Here is a 23598-nt window from a genome sequence, read left to right on the forward strand (position 1 = left end):
AGAACACATATGAGGACCCTAAGAAATCCTGCCTTGGGCTGAGAATTCTGTCACGAGGCGATTCTTGGCGGGGGGGGGGGGGGGGGAGTGTAGCGAGCACCTGAGTGGGCACCACCTGGTGGGGTAACCGCAGTGGGAGCTCAGCGCGCCCCGCCCCGCCCCTCTCTGACCCGCGCGGGGTGTGTCCAAGCCCCGCCCCGCCCGCCTGCAGCCCCGCCCTCGCCATCACGCCCCGCCCCGCCCCGCCCCGCCCCTCTCTGACCCGCGCGGGGTAAGTGTCCAAGCCCCGCCCCGCCCGCCTGCAGCCCCGCCCTCGCCATCACGCCCCGCCCCGCCCCGCCCCGCCCCGCCCCTCTCTGACCCGCGCGGGTGTGTCCAGGCCCCGCCCCGCCCGCCTGCAGCCCCGCCCTCGCCATCACGCCACGCCCCGCCCCGCCCCTCTCGGACCCGCGCGGGGTGTGTCCAAGCCCCGCCCCTCCCGCCTGCAGCCCCGCCCTCGCCATCACGCCCCGCCCAGACGCCGTCCCCCAACACCTGGCTCAGAACCTTGCCCCGCACCCTGTCCTAAACCCGGTCCGCAACCTGCCTGTCCGTCCGCGCCCCCCGGCTCCTCCTCCGCCGGGGCGGGACGCCCTCGAGCCCCGGCGCTCGTTGGCCGCGGGAGGCGCACTCGCCCATTGGCCCGTGCGTGCGCCGCAGGGCGGGAAAGGTGGCCAACGGCTGCTGCTGGCCCTCGGCTGCGCAGGCCATGGCGTCGGAGTCCAGGGCTACGGTGCCCGAGGACCCAGTCCTAGCCACTAGCCCGGGCAAGCCGGGCGACCAGGTTGCCTCTGCCCCAGCCGGGGAGTGGGCGGCGGCGGGGGCCCGGAAGAGCGGTACGTCCCCGGTGCGGTCGGTGGTGGCGTCCCCTCGACCCGTGAGGGGCACAGTGGGCGGCGCCGCGGCCCGGCGGCGGCTCCAGCTCCCGCCCACCGCTCCGGCCGAGGACTCCCGAGAAGGGCCCGCGGAGGAGGAGGAAGAGCCCCTTCTCTCGGAGCCCAAGGAGGAAGAGAAGGCGCAGCCACTGCCCCCAGTGTGCACCGCCCCCATGCGGGGCATGTGGCGGGACGAGAAGGTGGCGCTGTATTGCGACGAAGTGCTGGAGGGCTGTAAGGTGAGCGTGGGAAAACGGACCGGAGTCCCGCGTAGGACCCTGGTAGGGGGACCAGCAGAGAAGGCGGGACTAGCTCTCAAGGTGCCGGGTACAGAAGACACACAGAAAACCTGCTTTTCAGAAAATCCCACTTACTTAACCTTTCTAGGGCTTCCCCCTGAGGTGTACTCAGGCCCTGCCCCACAGGAGTTACAATTCGATTTCCGTCCAACAGAAAATTTGTCGGTGAAGGGGATAGCTCTGACACTAGAGTGTTTTCTGGTTTTCCAAGAGCTCCTAAAAGATGAAGATAGGCCTTATCAACGCCCAGGTATACATCTTCTTCACTTAATAATCTATGCCCAAAGGTGAGGATCAGATTTCTTAGCCTTGACTTTTACACTGCAATGCGAAAAATATTTATACCCTAAGAATGGTTCCCAGACACCAGTCGACGATGTGGAATGATGTTTTGTATAGAAGATACATACTGTACCTGGTAACACTGAATAGAGCAAATATTCTGTTTCTAACTTTTTTTTTTTTAAGTTATAGCAGAAGAATTTATGTACCAGTATATTCATTGCAGTGATATTTATAAAAGTCAAAAATTAGAAACTAAATTTCCAACCACAGTGGCAGTAAAGAAATTGTGGCGGCTTCATATCATGGAAAACAATGCATGCAGCTGTAAAAATTATGTTTTCAAGAACTAATAGATATGCTTACGCTACCATTACAAAATTAAGTTAAAAAAATCAGGAGATAAAACGTGATTTATATGTATGATGAATATATGCATAGAAAAACGACTGGAAGGAAATACACCAAAATATCAACAATGGTTATATAATAAGTAGATGTCTCATCTCAGAATTATGATCTATTGAGTGAATATATCTCTTTTATTTTAATTTTTTAATGTTTATATGTTCCCTTATAGATTCAGTTAAAATCTATCATTTTTTATTCAAAATGGATCAAGGACTTAAGCGTAAGACCTGCCACAATAAACCACATAGAAGAAAACATAGGTACTAAACTTACGGACCTTGGGTTCAAAGAACATTTTATGAATTTGACTCCAAAGGCACTGGAAGTAAAAGCTAAAATAAACGAATGGGTCTATATGAAACTTAAAAGCTTCTGCACAGCAAAAGAAACCATCGACAAAATAAAGAGGCAACCAATTGAATGGGAGAAGATTTTTGCAAACAGTGCATCCGATAAGGGACTAATATCCAAAATATACAAGGAACTCATGAAGCTCAACAACAAAAAAACAAACAACCCAATTGAAAAATGGGCAGAGGACCTGAAGAGACATTTCTCCAAAGAGGACATACAAATGGCAAATAGACATATGAAAAAAGGCTCAACATCACTAATCATCAGAGAAATGCAAATAAAAACCACAATGAGATATCACCTTACCTCAGTCAGAATGGCTGTCATCAACAAGACAAATAGTAGCAAGTGTTGGAGAGGCTGTGGAGAAAAAGGAACCCTCATACACTGTTGGTGGGAATGCAGACTGGTGCAGCCGCTATGGAAGGCAGTGTGGAGGTTCCTCAAGAAATTACGAATAGAATAACCATATGACCCAGCAATCCCTATTTTGGGTATCTACGCCAAAAATTTGAAAACATTTATACATAAAGACACGTGTGCTCCAATGTTCATTGCAGCTTTGTTTGCGGTGGCCAAGACATGGAAACAACCAAAATGTCCTTCGATAGATAAATGGATAAAGAAGTTGTGGTATATATACACAATGGAATACTATTTGGCAGTAAGAAAAGATGATATAGGAACATTTGTGACAACATGGATGGATCTTGAGAGTATAATTCTAAGTGAAATAAGTCAGACAGAAAAAGCAGAGAACCCTATGATTTCACTCATATGTGGTATATAAATCATGTGGTATATAAACCAAAACAACAAAATAACAAGACAAACAAATGAGAAACAAAAACTCATAGACACAGACAATAGTTTAGTGGTTACCAGAGGGTAAAGGGGGTGGGGGGAGGGAGATGAGGGTAAGGGGGATCAAATATATGGTGATGGAAGGAGAACTGACTCTGGGTGGTGAACACACAGTGGGATTTATAGATGATGTAATACGGAATTGTACACCTGAAATCTATGTAATTTCACTAACAATTGTCACCCCAATAAATTAAAAACAAATTAGAAATAAAAATAATGGTTGTTGAAAAAAAATCTATTATTTTCCAGGTTTTTCATTTTTAAGGATTATTGTTCTATATTTAAATAGAAATCTGTAAAAATATATATAAATCTAGAATTTCATATATATATATATTTTCTTTTGCTAGGCAGAAGATGCTGATGAGGCTATGAGTAAATACTTATCAGAAAAATTAAAGTTGAAAGACAAATGGCTTGGAGTCTGGAGGACTAATCCTGAATTATTCTTTGTTAAATACGAAGAAGCTTCTATCCCTTTTGTTGGCATACTGGTTGAGGTGAAAATTTTTTACCTGATCTTTTAAATGAAGTTATCAGTTCTTTTTAAGACCAAATTATTATCGTATTTATTTTGGGTTTTGATACTTAAAGATTGACAAAAGTGTACTTGTATTTTAAGTTTCTAAGCAAATTAGTGTAAAAAGAAGGTAAGGGGGGATATCACAGTCATTTACCTGTAAATAGTTATCATTATAATTATAGTTATCATTATATCATTATATTATATATATCAAATAGTTATCAATAGAATTTAGTAGTATCAGACAGTATTAGCCTAATTTCAATTGTTAAAATAACAAAAATAATAAAATTGCATTTCTTAAAAAATAGTAATTTAAGCTTTAACAAATTTGAGTCTTCTTTTTCCATCATTTCCCTTTAATCTTAATTTATCTGAATTATGAGATTTAGTTAGATTAGGAAAGAAAAAAATGGATCAGAAAACTATCAATAAAATTTGAAATTTTTTTTTCCCATGGAAAGTAGCCTTTTAATACATCAACTTTCAAGCCTTCATCTGATAAGATTTTGATTTTCTCTGTCTGAAAGTTAAATATTGGGGCATATTTGATGTTCTAAATTTGATCCCCTAAAAGGTCAATTATACTTGTACAGAAATTAATATTTACAATCCAAATGGTACCCCTGCCTCAGATAGATATTTCAAATCTGTAGTTTTGGCCACAGAAAAAACTTGCATTTGAAACTCATCACAATGCACACTACCTGAAAAAGCAGTTCAGTTCTGTATCCTGTGGAGTAGTGGCATTTTCACAGGTAAACAATGGCCTATTTTCAATCATAGAGACTACCCTTGCCAAGTTGTATCAAGGCACAGGAACCTCACTGTCACAATGGTGGTAGAGAAGACCTAGTGGGAAGAAAATGGGGAGCTGGGTAGTAAGGAATTTCCCCTACCCACCCCTTGGTGTCAATGTAGACTGTGTGGAAAGCCTGGACTACCACCCCTCCAGCAAGCGTGGTGTCAGAAAGGGTCTACTGGAGAAGCAGGACTTTCACCCCTGCCCCCCCAACAATGACGTCCGTGAAGACAATGGGGGAGCAGTATTGAGGTGTTCCTCTCTCTCCCAGTCAAGCCTAATGGGGAACCTGAACTCCCACCTCTGAACAGCAGTAACAAAGACCCCTCACCCCTGCCCCGGTGTTGATAGATGCTGAGTGGAGAACCTGGACTTCCATCCCCATCTGGCAGTACCATGGTGGCAAACCCCTTTCTATGTCGGTTATCTGACTGATAAAAGATTTAAATAAGAAAATAAGATTGAGAATCTCATACCAAAATATGTCCAGGTTTCAATAGAAAATCACTTCTCAATCATTTCTAAGAATGAGGAAAATCTTAACTTGAATGGGATAAAACAATAGACATCAACACTGAGATGACACAGATGTTAGAATTATCTGACAAGGATTTTAAAGCAGTCATCAAAAAATGCGCATTTAATTATGAACGGATGTGAAACAAATGAAATAACAATCTCAGCAAAGAAATAGAAAGTCTCTGCAAATAAAGGAAAGAAAAACATATAAAGAAAAACAAAAGTCTTAGAACTAAAAAGTACAATAACTGAAATAAACTCAATGGAGGCACACAAGAGCAGAATGAAGTCGGAGGAAGCAATCAATGAATTGAAGATAGGAATAGAAATTACTTGAACCCCAGAGAGAAAATAGACTGGAAAACAAAACAAAAATACTCAGAGCCTCAGGGATGTATTGAACTATAACAAAAACCAAACATTCATGTCTTCAGAGTCCCAGAGGGAGAGAAAAAAAGGTGGGGGCTGAAAAAATATTCAAAGTAATAATGGCTATTCCCCAAATTTGGCAAAAGGCATAAATCTACAGATTTAAGAACTGGCTTGAGAAGCATGACTTAGAATGGGAGTATCCCATGGAGAAGAAGGGAGTAAGAAAGTTTACTGACACTGAATGTTGGAATCCTCTGCTTCTACCCTAACTGCTGCTTCTAGAACACAAGCAGCTAAGGCATATCCCTCCAGGCACTGGAATTGACAGGTTTTTTTCTATGATCAGCTCAAAAGAAAAGACCTAAAGATACTGATACATGGAGTACCCATGGAAAGAGCCAGGGTAGAACATACGAGTAGAAAAAAAAGATACTTTCAATTATGTGTGATCTCAAAAGTTGTGTCCAGTGTACCCCTCTCGGGAAGTTAATGGATGTCGTCTTCAGTCACGGAAGTAAATCAAAAAATAAGATATCAGATCCAAAATACAGAGGGGCCAACATAAGAGAAAAGCAAAGGGAATTCCCAGAACGAAGCGATGACAGCTATGTCTGTAGCAGGCCTAGAGAGCCAGTTCAGGTTGGAACTAGTCAGAGAACTCTGGAAAAGAGTGCTTCAAGAAAATGAAACTGATATTTCATTTCAAACACGACCTATTGTATTTTGAACATCTTGAAAGATTTACACAACCTTAGGGAATTGGAGGTTCTTAATGAAAGGCACATAGAAAACGGAGCAAATGAAAAGCAATACAATTATTGACTCCTGAGAAAAAAAGTTTGGTTAGGAAAGAAAAATTAACCAGCTTACATGATATGGCTTACCTGTAAATGGCATTTTCAAACCTTAAGGTAAATGCTGAATACTAAGTACAACTATACTGGTGGATGAAGGACCAGGAGAGTGTGGGTATATGTGATGGGGGTGGGGGTAAATGAGAGAGTCAAGTCAATTCTTATATAAAAAAATCACTATATAATGCCAAACACTGAAACAAAACTGTAACTGGCAACATAAGAACATTATTTAAAAATAAAAAGGTAAATTTCAAAATAATCAGCTAAAAGAATTAAAAGTGCTTGCCTCTGGGAAGAAGAATCAGAGGGTGGTGGGAGATTGTCAAGGAATTCTATTTCTCAAACCTAGTGCAGCCATTTGATTGTAAACTATATGCATGCAGACTATTGATTTAAAAAAAAAATCTAAAATTTTAAGATATAAGGCTCTATCAAATTTTATACCTACTTTTTGGAAATATATTTTTGTTCTGTCACAAATATGGGCTGCAGATCACTTATATTCAAACCCCAGTTTTAAATTGTTATTCTATTTTTCCTATTTTTTTCTGTCCCATAGCTTTTTTGAAAAATAGAATTTATATTAAATTGATTATAAAATTTGTACTTCAAAGTTTGGTTAGTGAATTGAAGACCTTTCCTGTATTTAAATGATTATTGTCATATGTATTGATGCTATAACACTACCTGACATTTAAAATGTTTCTTAATTCTACCTAAAAACAAAGCCTGTCATTAAGACATGTATTTGAAATTTTTCAAAATTGATGACTGGAAGTGTTTGTGTTAATTTTAAGTTTTGTGTTAATATTTAATATAACATTAAACATTTTTAGAGCAGTTTCAGGTACAAAGCATTATCAAGAGGAAGGTATGGAGATTTCCCATAGATCCCCTGCCCCCACAAATGCACAGCCGCCCCCATTATCAGCCTACCCCCCCGCCTCCCGCCAGACTGGCACATTTGCTCTAGTTGATGAACCTTACACACTGACACATCATAATCACCCAAAGTCGATAGTTTACGTTAGGGTTCACTCTTGGTGCTGTATATTCTATGGGTTTGCACAAATGTGTAATGACCTGTACACATCATTAGACTATCATACAAAGTATTTTCACTGCCCTAAAAATCCTGTTCTCTGCCTATTCGTCCCCTCCACCCCTACCCAAACCCTGGCAAACACTGATGTTTTCAGTTTCCATAGTTTCACCTTTTCCAGAATGTCACATAGTTGGTTTTATATAGTATGTAGCCTTTTCAGATTGGCTTCTTTCATTTAGAAATACGCATTTAAGTTTCCTCCATGTGTTTTCATGTCTTGATGGCTCATTTCTTTTTAGCACTGTGTAACATTCCATTGTGTGGATGTACCACAGTTTATTTAGCCATTTACCTACAAAGGACATCTTTGTTGCTTGCAAATTTGGGTAGTTATGAATAAAGCTGCCATGAGTAGCTTTAGGTAAATAAGCTCTACCTAAAAATAATTTTATTGGACATGAACTTGAAATTTTTCAAAGTTGATTACTGGAAGTGTTAATGTTTTTCAGTTTTATTGAGGTATAATTGACAAACTTGTATGATGTGTAAAGTATACCAACTTCTGTTAATTTTTAATTTTGTGTTAACATTTAATTTATTAATTTTTAAAGCAGTAATGTTGACTCAGTGATTCTCAAACATTGATTATCAGGCAAGTGCTGGAGGTTCTCACTATATTGTGGTGAAATGAGCCAAGTAAACACAACAGGGTGTTGTTTATAAAGCAAAATTTTCTCAAATTAAGCATTTATTGTTTGTGTCCTTTCATGGCAAAATTGATCCAAAATAAAACCTTTTTAAATACTACTGTTCTATAAAATCCAAAAGTCTGGCAACTCACACTTAGAAATAATGTAGGAGATATGCAATTCCTCTCATGAACCTTAAAAACGAATGTTTAAGAAATAGGGTTTGAAAAATTATGTTGATTATTTAATATTGATCTGTAATTATTCTACATATTGATTGTTAGAGAAATCATAAAATATTTAAAAGAAATTTTATAAGTAGCTCATATAGGAGAAAAAATTCCTTGTGGTTTACTTTCATTTGTAATTATACATTTTATAATATTTATTTTAGGTAACTTGTAAACCACACCAAAGCTCATCATCTTGTTTCAAAGTTACTGTTTCTGTTGCTGAGCCTTTTTCTTCTAACATTTCAAATATTCCAAGGGATTTGGTTGATGAGATTTTAGAAGAACTAGAGCATAGTGTGCCTCTCTTGGAAGTGTACCCTGTTGAACGACAAGATTCTGATTTACATGATATTGCTTTGGCCTTGGAAGTTGTAAGGTATTAGAGCTTTTACTTCTGAAAGTTACAATTATCATTAAAAAATGTAATACGTACGTTTTGTTCATATAAACACTTTATGAATATTTATTGATGTGATTTTTACTCTGTTGAATTCAATTTGTTCATTTTTAATGACCATATTAACTCTTTTAGTGAAAAGTCTCTTGTGAAGTATTATATATGGGCAATTAAAAATTTGCTATTTTTCAATCTTGCATGTTATAAAAATTGAATTAAGAAATTTCTAGAGAAAATATTAAATTCTATTCATATTTAAGGATCTTAAATATATCAGATTTCATTTTTCACATTTAAGGGCATTACAAATACTGGATGTCATCATTCACATTATGATTATTTCTTAACAAGCTGATACAATTTGAGAGAAGCTATCCATAAACTTAATATAGAATATTCTGTGGCATGTTTATGTTTTTCTAATGCTTTCCTCCCCTCAATGTACATATTTAATTATATCTTAAGTATTATTTTTTTGGTGAACAAAATAACCAAATCTATGAAATCTGAAATTTATAGTTCCACTTCAAGAAACATTATCTTATCTGTAGTAACCTAAAATAGAATCCAGATAATCTAATTTTTAAAGTTAACCTTTAATATTAGTTCATTGAAAGGTCACTTAAAAATATTTTCCTTAAGAATTAAGATTCACGTAAAGAATTCTGACATCAGAATGTCTTTTTAATTCTAAACGTGGTACTTGCTATTTTTTAACCACTTTCATCTTAATTTATCATAGGTTTTTTTATGACTTTCTTTGGAGAGACTGGGATGATGAAGAAGGCTGTGAGAATTATACCGCTTTGATTGAAGAAAGAATTAAGTTGTAAGTATAGTTAAAAACTTATTCACTACATTATCTAAGATAAACATTGTAACTATATTGATACTTTTCAGGTGGTGTGATATACAGGATGGAACAATACCTGGTCCTATTGCACAACGTTTCAAAAAAACTTTGGAGAAATATAAAAACAAGCGTGTGGAGCTCATTGAGTATCAGAGCAACATTAAAGAAGACCCCTCTGCAGCAGAGGCTGTTGAATGCTGGAGAAAATACTATGAGATAGTAATGCTCTGTGGATTATTGAAAGTGTGGGAAGATTTACGCCTCCGGTAATAATTTGCTCTATTTTAAATGGAAACAAAAAGATTACATGGTCATTCTTTTATCATATCACTTAACTTAGGTATGTTACCCCGATTGAAATGATTATAAAATTAGATGTCCGATATATGAGATAAGCATAAGGTGCAACTGCCAATATTGGAAAATTATTTTTATATTAGATGACTTGATGAAAAAAATTTCATAAATTTAGTCCTTTCCTTTTATCTTTTATCTTTACCTTTTTTATTTTGGCCAAAGCATAAGCAAGGAGGTGGACCTCCTCCACATATAATATGTAAAGTAAAGACAGAGTTGACTAATTTGGCTGCCTCATAATTTCCGTTTTTCTAACCAACGTAAGTTGATGTTGTTTTTGATGATAAATAAAACAATGTAGATTTAATCAGCATCATTCTCCAGAATACTTCAAAATGTATTAAAATATTTTTATATTACTGTACGGTAAAATATACATATTTCTGCCTTTGTTTTTAAATAGAGAGGAAACAGGAATTCTTGCTCATGTCCCTCAAATTAGTGGAAAGTCTTGAAGGGAGCCAAAGGACTTCTATTTCATACTAAATTGTTAAACCCTCTCTTCTGTGTTCTACCTTTACTCATTCTTTGCCTTAGGAATTCTGACCCACATTTTACTTAGCCTAAATCTTTTCTTTTTGTACTTTCTTTCAAATTTGACCTATTTTTTCATCACTAAGAATCCCCTTCTAGTGCCTATTTTTGATATTTCCTTATTATTGGGATCCCTGTGTAACAAAACTTTGGAGTTACTTTTTTGAAATCCACTTATTAGAAATGCAGATTCAATGAAAGTTGAATCTGAATACAAGTTATCACTAGACTCTAGATTCTAATGGCTTAGGGCAACACAGAGTTCTCTCATCTTAAAAGTTATAATCACAGAGAATCTAGGTCTGGGAGTGGTGGAGTAAATTGGTCAAACCCTCCCATAGATAACAATTACAAAATCTGGACAAAATATATTAAAAAGATTCAACTATTTGAAGGCACTATGAAATGATCTAAAGGAGGTGACAACCAGAAAAATTTATCCTTGACATAGATTTATCCTTGGAATTGGTAAGAAAATGGGAATTTTTGGCTTTTTGGTCTGAGGGTGATCACCAATTCTTATAGCACTGGCAGCAAAAAACTGCAGTACGTTTCAAGGTTACAAAGGATAGAGTTCAGGGCTGACAGAGCAGCTGGAAATTGAGGTGCGATATCCTGAAAGTCAAAGAGCTGTAAAAGGGGGGTATCCAAAAATTGAGCATAAACTCTGACCAAATCCTCGGTTGACCACTAAACTATGCTAGCTAGCATTGGTGGGGCAGATAAATCTGGGAACCGTGCAAAAAATGGAACGTGGCAGTCTAGAAAAATGAGCGGGGATGTCAGCTGCTGCATATACCTCATACTGCCTGGCAGAATATAAGACTAACAGTCCTCAGAAGAACATAACACAGTCCAGAATTACTAAAATATATCATACAAAACCTCCAAAGTTCAACCAAAAAATTAATAGACATGCAAAGAAACCAGAATATTAGATCCATACTCAGGAAAAAAGACAGTATAGACTGATTTCCAGTGGGTCCAGATGTTGGCTTTACCAAACAAAGACTTCACATCAGCTGTTATAATAAATATGTCTAAAGAATTAAAGGAAAATATGGTGTTAATATTTGGGAAATCTCAACAGGGATATGGAAACTATGGAAAAGGATTTCCAGATCCAGCTGTGCCATGTAAAGAGCTTTTGAGTTATCATTACCATCTTTACAAGAAAAAAGCTTTCACATAAATTAACTCAAAGTGAACCATAGCTCTTAATGTAAAGCAAAACTACAAGACTTCTAGAATAAAACATAGGAGACCTTGGGTTTGGCAATGAGTTTATAGATACAACACCGAGTGTGGTAGGAATGTCCTCTACCTTGCTTATTGGGATTGAGTTAAACGGGTGTGCACATTTGTGAAACCTCATGAAATGGTTCACTTAAAACGAGTGTGTTATGTAAATTATACCTTAATAAAGTTGATTTAAAAAACACACCGATACATACCTTTGATTTTAAAACTAGGGTTGCACGATAAACTACTGTCACGTCCTGAATGTAGGATGCTTTACTCTTTGAGTAGCTACTAATCAGGTATATGGTAAAAAAAAAATGTATGAGTAGTTCTCAGTATCAAAGCCACTTGCTGAAATTGGTATAAAAATGCTGAGTGGGTTTGATTTTGAAATGTGAAACGAAACTTTTGCTTTGGAGGACACTGCTAGTATGTTGGAATTCAAATTTTAATAACTTGCATGGTAAATTCTTAGAACCAGTTTCCTGAAATTTTAAGCTTCACAAAGATATTTGATAATTAAAATAAGAGCTGAAATATATTGGTACTAAAGCTGCCTTCCCTTAGCATCAAACAATAAAGTGCTACAGAGAACCCAAAAGATTACAGCTAAGGAGGTTAGGGTGCTTCTGTATTTATTGGAGAAGGAGTGTCCCTTCGGCTGACAGTAATGATAAAAGGTAGACTCCAATTTTTTTCTTTCATTTGATGACACTTAAATGATTAAGCGATAGGAAACAGGAATTGTAAAGAAAAGCAGAGAGAAAAAAATGGAATTCATTAGAAGTGCTGAATAGCAAACAATATAAAAACAACTACTGAAAGAGAAGCTAGAATTGTACCTCTGGGAGGCCAACTGCCAACTAGCTCTTTTGAAACAAAACAACCTCTTGATTGAACATAGTATCTAAAATTAGGCATGTCCCAAAACATTCTTATGCCTCAGTATCACGAACATAACCGAATTCTGCTTTGTGGGGGTCTACAACTTAGTGGATTATGAAAATACAATCAGGAAAATTTTCCACTGTACTGAAAAGTTGAGGTGATTGAGGTATTCAGTGGAGTGGGTTGCATGCAGATTTCAGGTACAAACCATTAAAATAAAAAGATCAAGTGTTTAAATACCCAGTTATCTAAAACACTTTAATTATTCATTGTTCTCAAGTTGCTTGTTGCTCTTAAGGAGCTTAAACTTAGTGACACCTATTTCTCAAAAATGCTTATTTCCTAAGTAAGTGTAGGTTGAATCTTTTTCACGTTAATTTAATCATGAATGTTTTCTACTCTAGAGTTCATGGACCTTTCTTTCCAAGAATTCTGAGGCGTAGGAAAGGAAAAAGAGACTTTGGAAAGACCATAACACATATTGTAACAAAAGTAATGACTACTGACATGGTAAGAAATACACTTTATTCTGACTTGTTCATTTAAGTTTAGCTGCATCTAATCAGAAAAGAAGCTCTTTGAAGGTGGGGTTCTTGTCTGATTCCTGAATGCCTTATTTCCCCATTACCTCCAGCTTACTGATGGCATACAATAATAAGTAAATGTCAACAATTAATTGCTGAGTACGAACCTTTGTTGTCAGGCACTACGCTAGCTCATATCTATGGAAAGGATGGGAGACAAATATGAGAAAGACAGCATCTGAGAAAGATGGTGTAGAAACAGATCCCCAGTCTTGCTGCTTCATACATTCAACAAGTTTAAATTATGGTGGAGACATGGACAAGTAAATAGGCAATTACGATATAACAAGGAATGACAGATGCTATGTTAGGAGTATGTACAGGACACACACAGGATGGGTACAGTGCTGCATGGAAGAAATAACTCAGATGAAACCTGAAAGAAGACTATAAATGTCACCAGCCCAAGAGTAAAAAATGTTCTAAGTCAAAGTAAATATCCCCATCTCACTTGACCTCTTAGTAGCATTTCACAGCTCCCTCTCTGAAATATTCTTTCTCGTTGTCTTCTGTTACTATACTTTCCTGGTTTTCATTCTTTGAAGTTTTTTTTTTTTTCTTTCTCTCTCCTTCTGTCCTCTAAACGTTTGGTACTTATCTTTTTTTCTGCACTACGTTATCCATAAATGATTTATCTCATGTCTCCCCATGACCGTGATTATATATACTGATAATCTAAAATGTGTATCCTCAGGCCAGATTTTTGTTCTGAGCCCCAAACCTGTATGCCCAACTGCCTACTGCTCATCACCACCTGATTATCTCACAAGTACTTCAACTCAAATGTCCACAATTAAATTCATGCTCATATTCATTGACCTGTTTATATTCTAGAGTTCTCTGTTCCAGTAAGTGGTGCCATCATCTACCCAATTGCTAATTACAATTTTCTGAGAGTTATCCTAACCGTATCCCTCATCATCTTTCCTGTGCTCTCTCTCCCTCACCAACACGGCATCCTGGGATATGTCTCAGAGCCACCTCACCTCCTTCAGTTCTCAATTTCGGTATCATTTCCAACCTCCCACCACCTTCCAGAATAATTAGACTGCTACACACGACCTCAGCACCCTGCGCTTTCCCTTGTCATGACTGTATTTAAGACTTTTTGTGGCTCTTACTAGAACATGAGCTTGTTGAGGGTATATGTTTACCAGACATCAATCACTTAGCACGATGCTTGGCACATGATAGGTGCCCACCGCTTTTGGTTGAATCAGTAAATGAGTGTATGTTTGACAAGAGAGTATGGTCCTGAAGAAGTCCAGCAAGGAGATGGTGAGAGACAAACCTGTCTTATTAGACTGGTCTTGTCTGCTCTCCTACCATTTTTATTATTTTCAACGAAATTTAATTTTCCTTTTAATTGCTTATTGGATCAGATTATTCAATAACATTAATGATTCTACCAATTATCTATGTAAACATCTTTTAAAACATCTTTATAAAAAGTAAGGTATAGGTTCCAGCCTCATTTTATCATTTTTAGTTTTGTGTAAATAAATATCCGTGAACTTGGGAGGCCAGGATAGTGAGAGGAAGACTGAAGGCAGCATCGTTACCTTCCAGGTTGCTGAGGCCTTTGATTTTAGATTTACCTTTACAGTTGACAAAATATTTTGATAGTAGTCATAGCGATGTGCACAGCCTTTAACAGTTTTCTCAACTTTGAGCATTCCTTACTCAGTGTTCTTCCTGTTCTGTACTCTCTCCTTAAGCAGTTCTATCTGCCCATCATCTTTATGTTGGGGATCTTCACAAGTAGTGTAGTGACAAGACAGGGTCTTCGCAGTCAGACAGCCCAGGGTTTATCTGGCCTGTCTGAGACCACTTAATAACGATGTAATCTTGGGCAAGCTGCCTAACCTCTGAACCTCAATTTCCTTATCGGCAGAGCGCTTTAAAAAGACAGAAAAAAAACTGTATCTAGAGCGCAGGCTCTGGAGCCAAACTGCCTGGATTCAGATTCTGGCTTTGCCACTTCGCAGTTAGGTGATTTTCAACAAATTATTTACCCATTGGTGCTTTAGTCCCTCACTTGTAAAATGGGGATAATGCTATGTTCTTTATTTATAGAGTTGTGAATATTAAATGAGTTCATATGTGTAATATGTTTAAAGTAATGCCCAGGACATAGTATGTGCTTAATAAATGTTTACCACCATCACCACCACCACCACCACCACCACCACCACCACCACCAGATAGGGTTTTCTGAGGGTGAAATGGGATGTTATGTATAAAATACCTAGCAGTGCCTGGCACACAGTGATTTTTCAGTAAATTTATTCCCCTTTATTTTTCCCTTGCTTTTATTCTTTGCTGGCCAGTGTTACTTCCTGTCCTTCTAAGCATCTTTACCTGGATGTCTCACTAACACAACAGTTCTAAATTTGAACTTACCTTTTTGTACACAGCCCTTTCCTAGTCTTCCTATGTTCCCTATTCAATGTCATAAATATCCTTCCAGTCAATCAAATCAAGTATCGTTCTCCTAGTCCCCAAGTTCTCAAATTCTGACAACTATCTTTAGGTTTAGACCCACTCTGGCTTCTGAATTATTGCTGGTAAAGATAAGAAGAACTTGCTCCAGGGCCTAAAGTTAAACATTCTGAGTCATTCTCTCAGATCTCGAAGAAATAGCAGAATCCCCACTGTTCATCACGGGCTCTATGCTCTTCTTTCTTGGTCTGGAGACAAGATAGTGTGGGGTAAAGAACATAGGCTTTGAAATTATAAAAACCTGCATTTGATTCTTAATACTTAATACATAGTTTCTCTTATTTCCTCATTTGTAAAAGGGAGTAATGAATTCTACAGCGTCATTAGGCTTAAGAGATTTAATTTACATAAATCTTTTAGCAAAGTGCCTACCACAAAAAATGTCAACTGCTATTATTATTATTTTGCCATTCATATCCCAATAATGTATCATCATTGCTTAGATTTTAACTGTAATGCTACAAAAGGTGATAACTGTATCTGAAAACATACCAGATACAAAGATGAATTTAATTAACTCCTTTCCATCTGTACAACTGATTCTGTTGCTACCTGACTCCTGGAAAAAAAAAAGTGCTCTTGGTTAATCCTTCTCTTTCTTGTATCTTTTCTTTTCTTTTTTTTGAGGTGAAATTCACATCACAAAATGAACCATTTTAAAGTGAACAGTTCAGTGACATTCAAAGTATTGTGCCACTACCACCTCTCTCTAGTACTCAACATTTGCATCACTTCAAAATAAAATCCCATTCCCCCTTCCCTCCAGCCCTTGACAACGATCAGTTTCCTTTCTGTCTCTATAAATTTTCCTATTCTGTATATTTCATATCAACGAAATCATATACTATGTGATCACTTATGTTTGGCTTCTTCCACTTAGCATAACATTTTTGAAGTTTAGCCACAATGGAACATGTATCAGGATGTCATTTCTTTTTATAGCTGAATAATGTTCTATTGTATGTACATACCACAATTTGCTTATCCATTCATCAGCTGATAGGTATTTGAGTTGTTTCCATCTTGTGGCTAGTGTAAATAGCATTGCTATGAACATTCACATACAAATATTTGACGACCTGTTTTCAATTGTTTGGGGTATTTACTTAGTAAAATTATTGGTTAATATGGTAATTCTGTGTTTAACTTTTTGAGATACGAAACTGTTTGCCACAGCAGCTGAACCATTTTACATTCCCACCAGAAATGTATGAGGGTCCTGATTTCTCCACATCCTTAGCAACATTTGTTATCTTTCTTGTTATAGACATCTTAGAGGGTATGAAGTGGTATCTCATTGTGGTTTTGATTTTCATTTCCTTAATGACTAATGAGGTCGAGCATCTTTTCACGTGCTTATTGGTCATTTGTATATCTTCTTTGGAGAAATGTCTATTCAGGTCCTCTGCCCATATTTTAATTGGGTTGTCTTTTTGTTGTTGATGCTTATTAATTCTTTATGTATTATGGATACTAGACATAGTATTAAATATATGTTTTGCAAGTATTTTCTCCCATTCTATAGTTGTCTTTTCACTTTCTTGATAATGTCCTTTGATGTACAAAAGTTTTAAAGTTTGATGCTTTTGGTGTCATACCTAAGAAGCCATTTTCAAATCCAAGGTCATAAAAATGTACTCTTATGTTTTCTTCTAAGAGTTTTATGGTTTTCTCTCTTATATTTAGGTCATTGATCCATTTTGAGTTAATTTTTTTATATGGTATGAGGTAGGAGTCCAATTTCATTCTTCTGCATATAGTTATCCAATTGTCCCAACAGCATTGTTGAGAGAGATTGAATGGTCTTAGCACTCTTGTTAAAAATAAGTTGGTCATGGTGGTATGGATTTACTTCTGGGCTTTTAATTCTAGTCCATGGGTCAGAATGTTTATCCTTATGACAATATCACACAGTTTTAATACTGTTGCTTTGTAGAAAGTTTTGAAATCAGAAATTGAGTCCTTCATCTTTTCCCCCCGATAATCTTTTGGCTATTCAGAGAATGAGCTCTTCCATTTCTGCAAAGAAAAAAAAGCTGTTGGAATTTTGATAGGGATTACATTGAATCCGTAGATCAATTTGGGTAGTCTCGTCATCTTAGTAATATTAAAATCTTCCAGTCCGTGAACATGGGATTTTTTTCACTTGTTTAGGTATTCTTTAATTTCTTTCAGCAAGGTTTTATAGTTTTGGACATAGAAAGCTTTCATCTTTTATGCAGGTTAAAACTATTCCTAGACATTTTATTATTGGATGCTATTGTAAATGGAATTGTTTTCTTAATTTCCTTTATAGAATGTCCATTGCTGGTATATACGAGTAGAAGCAAAACTGACTTTCTTGTGATCTTATACCTTGTACTTCGTTGAATTTATTAGCTATTATACTTTTTTTGGTGAATTCTTTGGGATTTCCTATGTATAGACTATATAGGATCATATTGTCTGCAAATATAGTTTTACTTCTTCCTTTCCATTCTAGATGCCTTTTACTTCTTTTTATCTAGTTGCATTGGCTAGAAATTCTTCTGACTAATAAGATGCTGAATAGCAGTGGTAAAAGTGGGAGTCTTTGTCTTGTTCCTGATCTTAGGGGATGTTATGGACTGAATGCTATCTCCCCAAAATTCCTATGTTGAAGTCTTAACCCCAGTACCTCAGAATATAACCATACGTATTTGGAGGTAAGGTATATAAAGAAGCAAATAAGTTAAAATGAGGCCATTATGGTGGGTTCTAACCCACTTTTATAAGAAAAAGATATATGAACGATATTGCCATTTCTATTGATGAAATGATATTTTTTCAGAATATATTTTTAGTTTCATTTTATTTTTAAAGAGCGTCACTCTTCACAGCTCTAATAATGAAGCTCTTCTCTACCCTTTTCTACCCCCAGTGCAAATTCCTGGTACATTTTGTTTTCAGTTCTACAATCTTTAATATATAAGTTTTTGTTGATATACCAAAATTGTAGGGTCAGTTTGAGTTAAAGGAAACAAAATCGTGTTATATTGGAAACAAAATCGTGTTATAGTGTCACAAAGAGCTGGATCTAAAGCTTAGCTTCACCACTCACTGCTCTGTGTCCTTGGGCAAATCACTTAATGTCACTGAGTTTCAATTTCCTTAACCTGTTAAGGGGACAATAATATTTTACTTCAAAGTACTGTTGTGAAGCTTAGGAGGTAAAAATGTTAAGGTTCAAAATATGACTTCTGGCACACAGTATTTAATAGCTGTAAAATTATTAGTGATCATAAAGAAAATCTCATTTCATCATTCCCTTAAATGATGGACTGATAATGTGAGCATTTAACAAATATAAATACATCCAGCAATTACAGTGTATTACCTAGACAAGGTAAGTCTTGGGAAAAGCATGTTACCAATAAGTTAACTGATTAAAATGACCTCTTTCAGTTTACCCTATTGTTGAAGGTGTGCTGTCTTATTTCCTCTTTTCAGGTAAAGGACTTACCTTCAGACACACTTCTCCAACAGCATGATGATTTGGACTTGGCTTTGGATAGTTGTTATAGTGGAGATACAGTAGTTATTTTTCCAGGAGAATATCAAGCTGTAAATCTTGCTTTATTGACTGATGACATCGTTATAAAGGGTTAGCAGGGCATCCTTGCAATCTTTTTATAGCAATGTGTACTGGACAAATGTATATTATAAACATGGTTAATTATTAGAAATTAGAATAGAGTTTGTTTCACAGGAATCCCTTATGTGCCTTTTCTACAATTAAGATTTTTCTCACCTTAAAAAAAGGAAAAAAATATTTTGTTCATGAGTACATATCTGTACAGGTGATCTCATTTGGACATACTGTACCAGAGCAAATCAATCAATGAGAGTACTTCTTCTCCATGATAATGTAGCAGATTCTAAATGATCAAAACAAAACAAAAATACCTATACAAAATATTTTCTATTAGCCCCATCTACATTTTTACCCAAACAACTTTGTTTTCATCTGTCTCCACTGCACTTCATATCACTTTAATGGGAAACCCCAAATATAAGGCTGTATTAAAATATATCCAGCATTTTCTCAAAAGGTTAATGCACATGCAAACTTACTAAAATAGAAGTAAAAAAGGAGACTTTACTTTTTTTTAGGTTTAGGTTCTGAATATAGTATCTTTAATTCTGCCCTTTTACACTGAAGTATGGGTATTCCCACGGTCTGGACAAAAGAAAAGAACAGGTGACTTAAACTTTGCCTATCAATGCAAAAACTAAGCAAAATTTTCACTAGATTTTGATCGCTGTAATCAGTAGTATTTTGCTGAGCTATATGGATAAGAAGGATCATATTTGTAATTTAAAAAATTTGTAGCTTTCTTGAAAATTCAACCCCTTATTTTTGGATTCATGTTAAATTTAGAAGATTGCTTTGACTACTGTAGAGTAAAATTATGGATCATTACATTAATCTTGTAACCTAATCCAAGAGTCTCTGCCAGTCTTTTTAGTCTGGTAATTTATTATGGTTTTGAAACTAGGTTATAGCAAGATACTATTTTTTTTGGTATTGTGTAGATTATTGCTGATTATATAGTCTAGAGAAATATGTAGTGGAATGAGTATGTTGAATAAATACCATAGGTACACTTAGACTGATTATAAACCCAGAATCTTCCATCATGGCATCAAATAAGGACAAAAGATTACATTATAAAGTATCTGATTAGTTAACTAAGTAATCATATATATTATTTAAAATATGTGCACAGAAAAACAGAGACAGCAAGTATTATTGAATGACTAAAGGGCTCTAATCTTTGGGATTACTGATTTAATTATGTATCTTTGTCCCTATGACTTAGGAGTTGGAAACAGAGAGGAAATTATGATTACTTCCGAACCTTCTCATGACAGTTTTGTGGTGTCCAAAGCTGATAATGTGAAACTAATGAATCTATCCTTGATACAACAAGGGACAGTTGATGGTATTGCGGTGGTGGAGTCTGGTCACATGATTGTAGAAAACTGTGTATTAAAATGTGAAGGAACAGGAGTGTGTGTTCTTACAGGGGCTGCTTTGACAATTACAGACAGTGAAATAACTGGTGCCCAGGTACTTCATTTTAAAAACTATGGCTTTATATGACTATAGATAACTTTGAGTGATCTTAGTATGCAAACAAAGGGTGTAATAATGATTACATCTTTGAATTGAATTGTGAGCTTAGAAACTAATAAACATAAACAAAATGAGGACCCATACAAGAGTGTCACAGTACACTTAGGAAAAGTGAACTGCTTCACTCCAAAGTAAAGAATTACTAGCTTTGTTTTAAGTGTGATTTTTTTAAAAATAAACCTAAGAATCAGTGGCTATAAAATAGATCATGAGGCTATAAAATAGATCATGAGCCAGTCACTTGATGGTCTATTTAAGAAGAAATAGTACTTACAAGCTATCAGATATTGCTGTAAGGTACAGTGTGATTAATTCTAACAGCTTGAGATGACAATTACAAAGATGATTAAAGGACTGGAAAATTGAATGAGAAAAACAGATTAAGTGGAAGTGGAAAAAAGATTAAGTGGAAGTGGAAAAATTAGGACCTGTTATAGAATGACTTTTTTCTTCCTTTTTCACTAAAATAAGTAAAGATTTTAGCAGCATTATGAGATATTTAGAGTATACATACATAAATTTTTATAACTGAAAAGAATTGCTTAAAGAAATTTTTGACTCCCTTCTTTTTCCACATTTTTAAAACATCTACAATAAATTATTCCTTGCACTATCATGTATTTTCATGTAACTTAGTATGTTTAGATTGCTAATACAGAATTACAATTTTCAAATCAAAAGACAATTCTAGAGAGGTATGTTTGTATTTTGTAGACTGTTTTATTTGCTTTTAATTTACAGGGTGCTGGTGTTGAACTGTATCCTGGGAGCATAGCCATTCTGGAAAGAAATGAAATTCATCACTGTAATAACCTCAGAACTGGTGACAGTTCAAAAAGCACCTTAGGTGGAGTTAATATGAAGGTATTCTCATGTTTCTTAATATAGACTTGTAAGAATTATAAATAATTAGAAAAACACTAAAATATTAGTTTTAGTCTTAAAATTTAGCCTAAATGTATCATTGACTTGGAAAAGAATAGTACAAATAATTAAAATATGTTTTAAATGATGGCTAATAGGAAACAAGTTTAGTCTTATAATTTAACGACTTCAACTTGAATTCTTAGAAAATAACTTTGAATATGAGAAAATAGGTATGTTTGCTCCTGTAAAAATGTTTTAGGTTTTTCATTGAGCAGATGTGTAATACATTTTGGAAAGTAAACCAAATTAAGAGAATAATAACTATATTAAGAAATATCTGTCTACTTTCAAACTTTGTAAAATAACTTAAACTAACCAATTAAAACATTAATAGCAATAATTTATAAGTGAAATGCTCCTCATTCCTTTCTACTTCTATAAATTCTACCTTTTTAGTCCCTCTCTAGACTTGTGTAGTTAATGAGGTTTTCCCCTAGAAATCTAATTTATGTATCATTATTTGAAATTATTTTCATATTTATGTTACATTAAAAGTCAACTTCATGGGCCACTGCTGTAAACCCATCTAGAATCTTTAATAACTGATAAAAATACATTGAAAACTTTAACGTTTCCTCACTAAACATTTTTGTAGTTAATACTACAGTAATCCACTGTGAGGAAAGTTAACACTTGTTCAAAACTGATTCCTTTTTTTAAAGAAATGGGTAAAACCCAAGGATATGTAAGTTCTAGAGCTTATGACACGTTCATTATTTCATATTTTATTTTTGTAGACATTATTGAAAACTAATTTCCTCGAATGCTTCAATAGGTTCTTCCTGCACCCAAATTGAAGATGACGAATAATCACATTTACAACAACAATGGCTACGGAGTGAGCATTCTGCAACCAACGGAACAGTTCTGCATTGTAGCAGAAGACGACCTCGACCAAGGAGCTGCTTCAGGAGACAAAAAAGATGAAAATACGCCCTCTAAAATAATGCAAAATCTGAATCTGGAAATGAATAATAATAAAATAGAAGCAAACTTAAAGGGGGATATTAGAATAGTCACAAGTTAAAGATCTGGATTTCTGTTAAAGTTTTATATTTCAGATATTTCTTTAATAAATCTCATCTCCCACAGAAATGGGTAGTTTTAATTAAATTCAAAACGTATTTAATTAAATATTTAAACATTCTAATGCTCTTTCATTGAATGAGTCGTTTTAAGATCTTTTTAAATAAGTTTTGAGATGTAATTCATAAACTATAAAATTCACCATTTTAAAGGATATAATTCAATGGTATTTAGTACATTTTTAGTATATGGTACCACCATCATCACTATTTAATCCCCAAAACAAATGTGATTTTAAACATTGTTTTTGATACTCTTCATTAAAAGAAGTATTAGGTGTTTTATGTAGAGAATAGGACAAAAATTAAGTTAATAGCTAATTCCTAAGTCATTCCCATTTAGATGTACTAGTAATGTGAATGAGGTAAGGTAAGATCCTACATAACACAGGATCAGGTTCAACTGCAGGGAACACAGAAATTCAAATAAGACAGGTAAACAAATAGAAATAGATTTCTTCCTTATATTCAAGAAGTCCAGAGGTACTCAGTATAGGGCTAGTAGATGCTCCATGTAGCTACTTAGTGTAGGGCTCGTAGGGAGATAGATATTCATTCCATGCTCAACATTCAAGTTTCTTTTGTTTGGTTTCCATTCAAAATCACGATATGGTCCAACACAGCCATCACTGCTCATGCCAATAGGTCTCAATTCCAGCCAAGCAGAAGGCACAGGGCCTTCCTAAGAAAGCTGCACACATTATTTCAACTTTCATGCCTCGCTCCAGCTATGACTTGGTCACATAATTACACCTAATTGCAAAGGAAGGTAAGAAATGGAACCTTTTACATTGGATGGCCAAGTGTCCTCTAAAATATGGGCTCATTTCTAAGAAACTTTTCTAGAAAGTGAAATTTGTATTGATGTTAGGATATAGAAGGAAATAAGCACTCAGGCTCAAAC

The 23598-nt window shown here is 36.0% G+C and overlaps 1 protein-coding gene across 1 annotated transcript; it reads left to right on the plus strand.

Annotated features, from left to right (window-relative positions):
- Nucleotides 1-733: 733 nt before the first annotated feature.
- Nucleotides 734-22701, plus strand: SHCBP1L (SHC binding and spindle associated 1 like). Its single transcript, XM_081026697.1, has 10 exons — nt 734-1234; nt 3478-3627; nt 8329-8543; nt 9307-9393; nt 9465-9683; nt 12843-12948; nt 18993-19146; nt 20366-20616; nt 21424-21546; nt 22385-22701. The coding sequence occupies exons 1-10, from the start codon at nt 749-751 to the stop codon at nt 22634-22636; spliced, it is 2043 nt and encodes a 680-aa protein (XP_080882823.1). The 5' UTR covers nt 734-748; the 3' UTR covers nt 22637-22701.
- The last annotated feature ends 897 nt before the right edge of the window (nt 22702-23598 follow it).

Source organism: Rhinolophus hipposideros (assembly GCF_964194185.1).
Source record: "Rhinolophus hipposideros genome assembly, chromosome: 19".
NCBI lineage: Eukaryota > Metazoa > Chordata > Mammalia > Chiroptera > Rhinolophidae > Rhinolophus > Rhinolophus hipposideros.

Excerpts from the sequence above, each read along its gene's own strand:
- SHCBP1L (XM_081026697.1), top strand. The coding sequence starts at position 749 with ATGGCGTCGGAGTCCAGGGCTACGGTGCCCGAGGACCCAGTCCTAGCC. Across the intron at positions 8,544-9,306 it reads TTGGCCTTGGAAGTTGTAAG|GTTTTTTTATGACTTTCTTT; the intron begins GTATTAGAGCTT and ends AATTTATCATAG. Across the intron at positions 21,547-22,384 it reads TAGGTGGAGTTAATATGAAG|GTTCTTCCTGCACCCAAATT; the intron begins GTATTCTCATGT and ends ATGCTTCAATAG.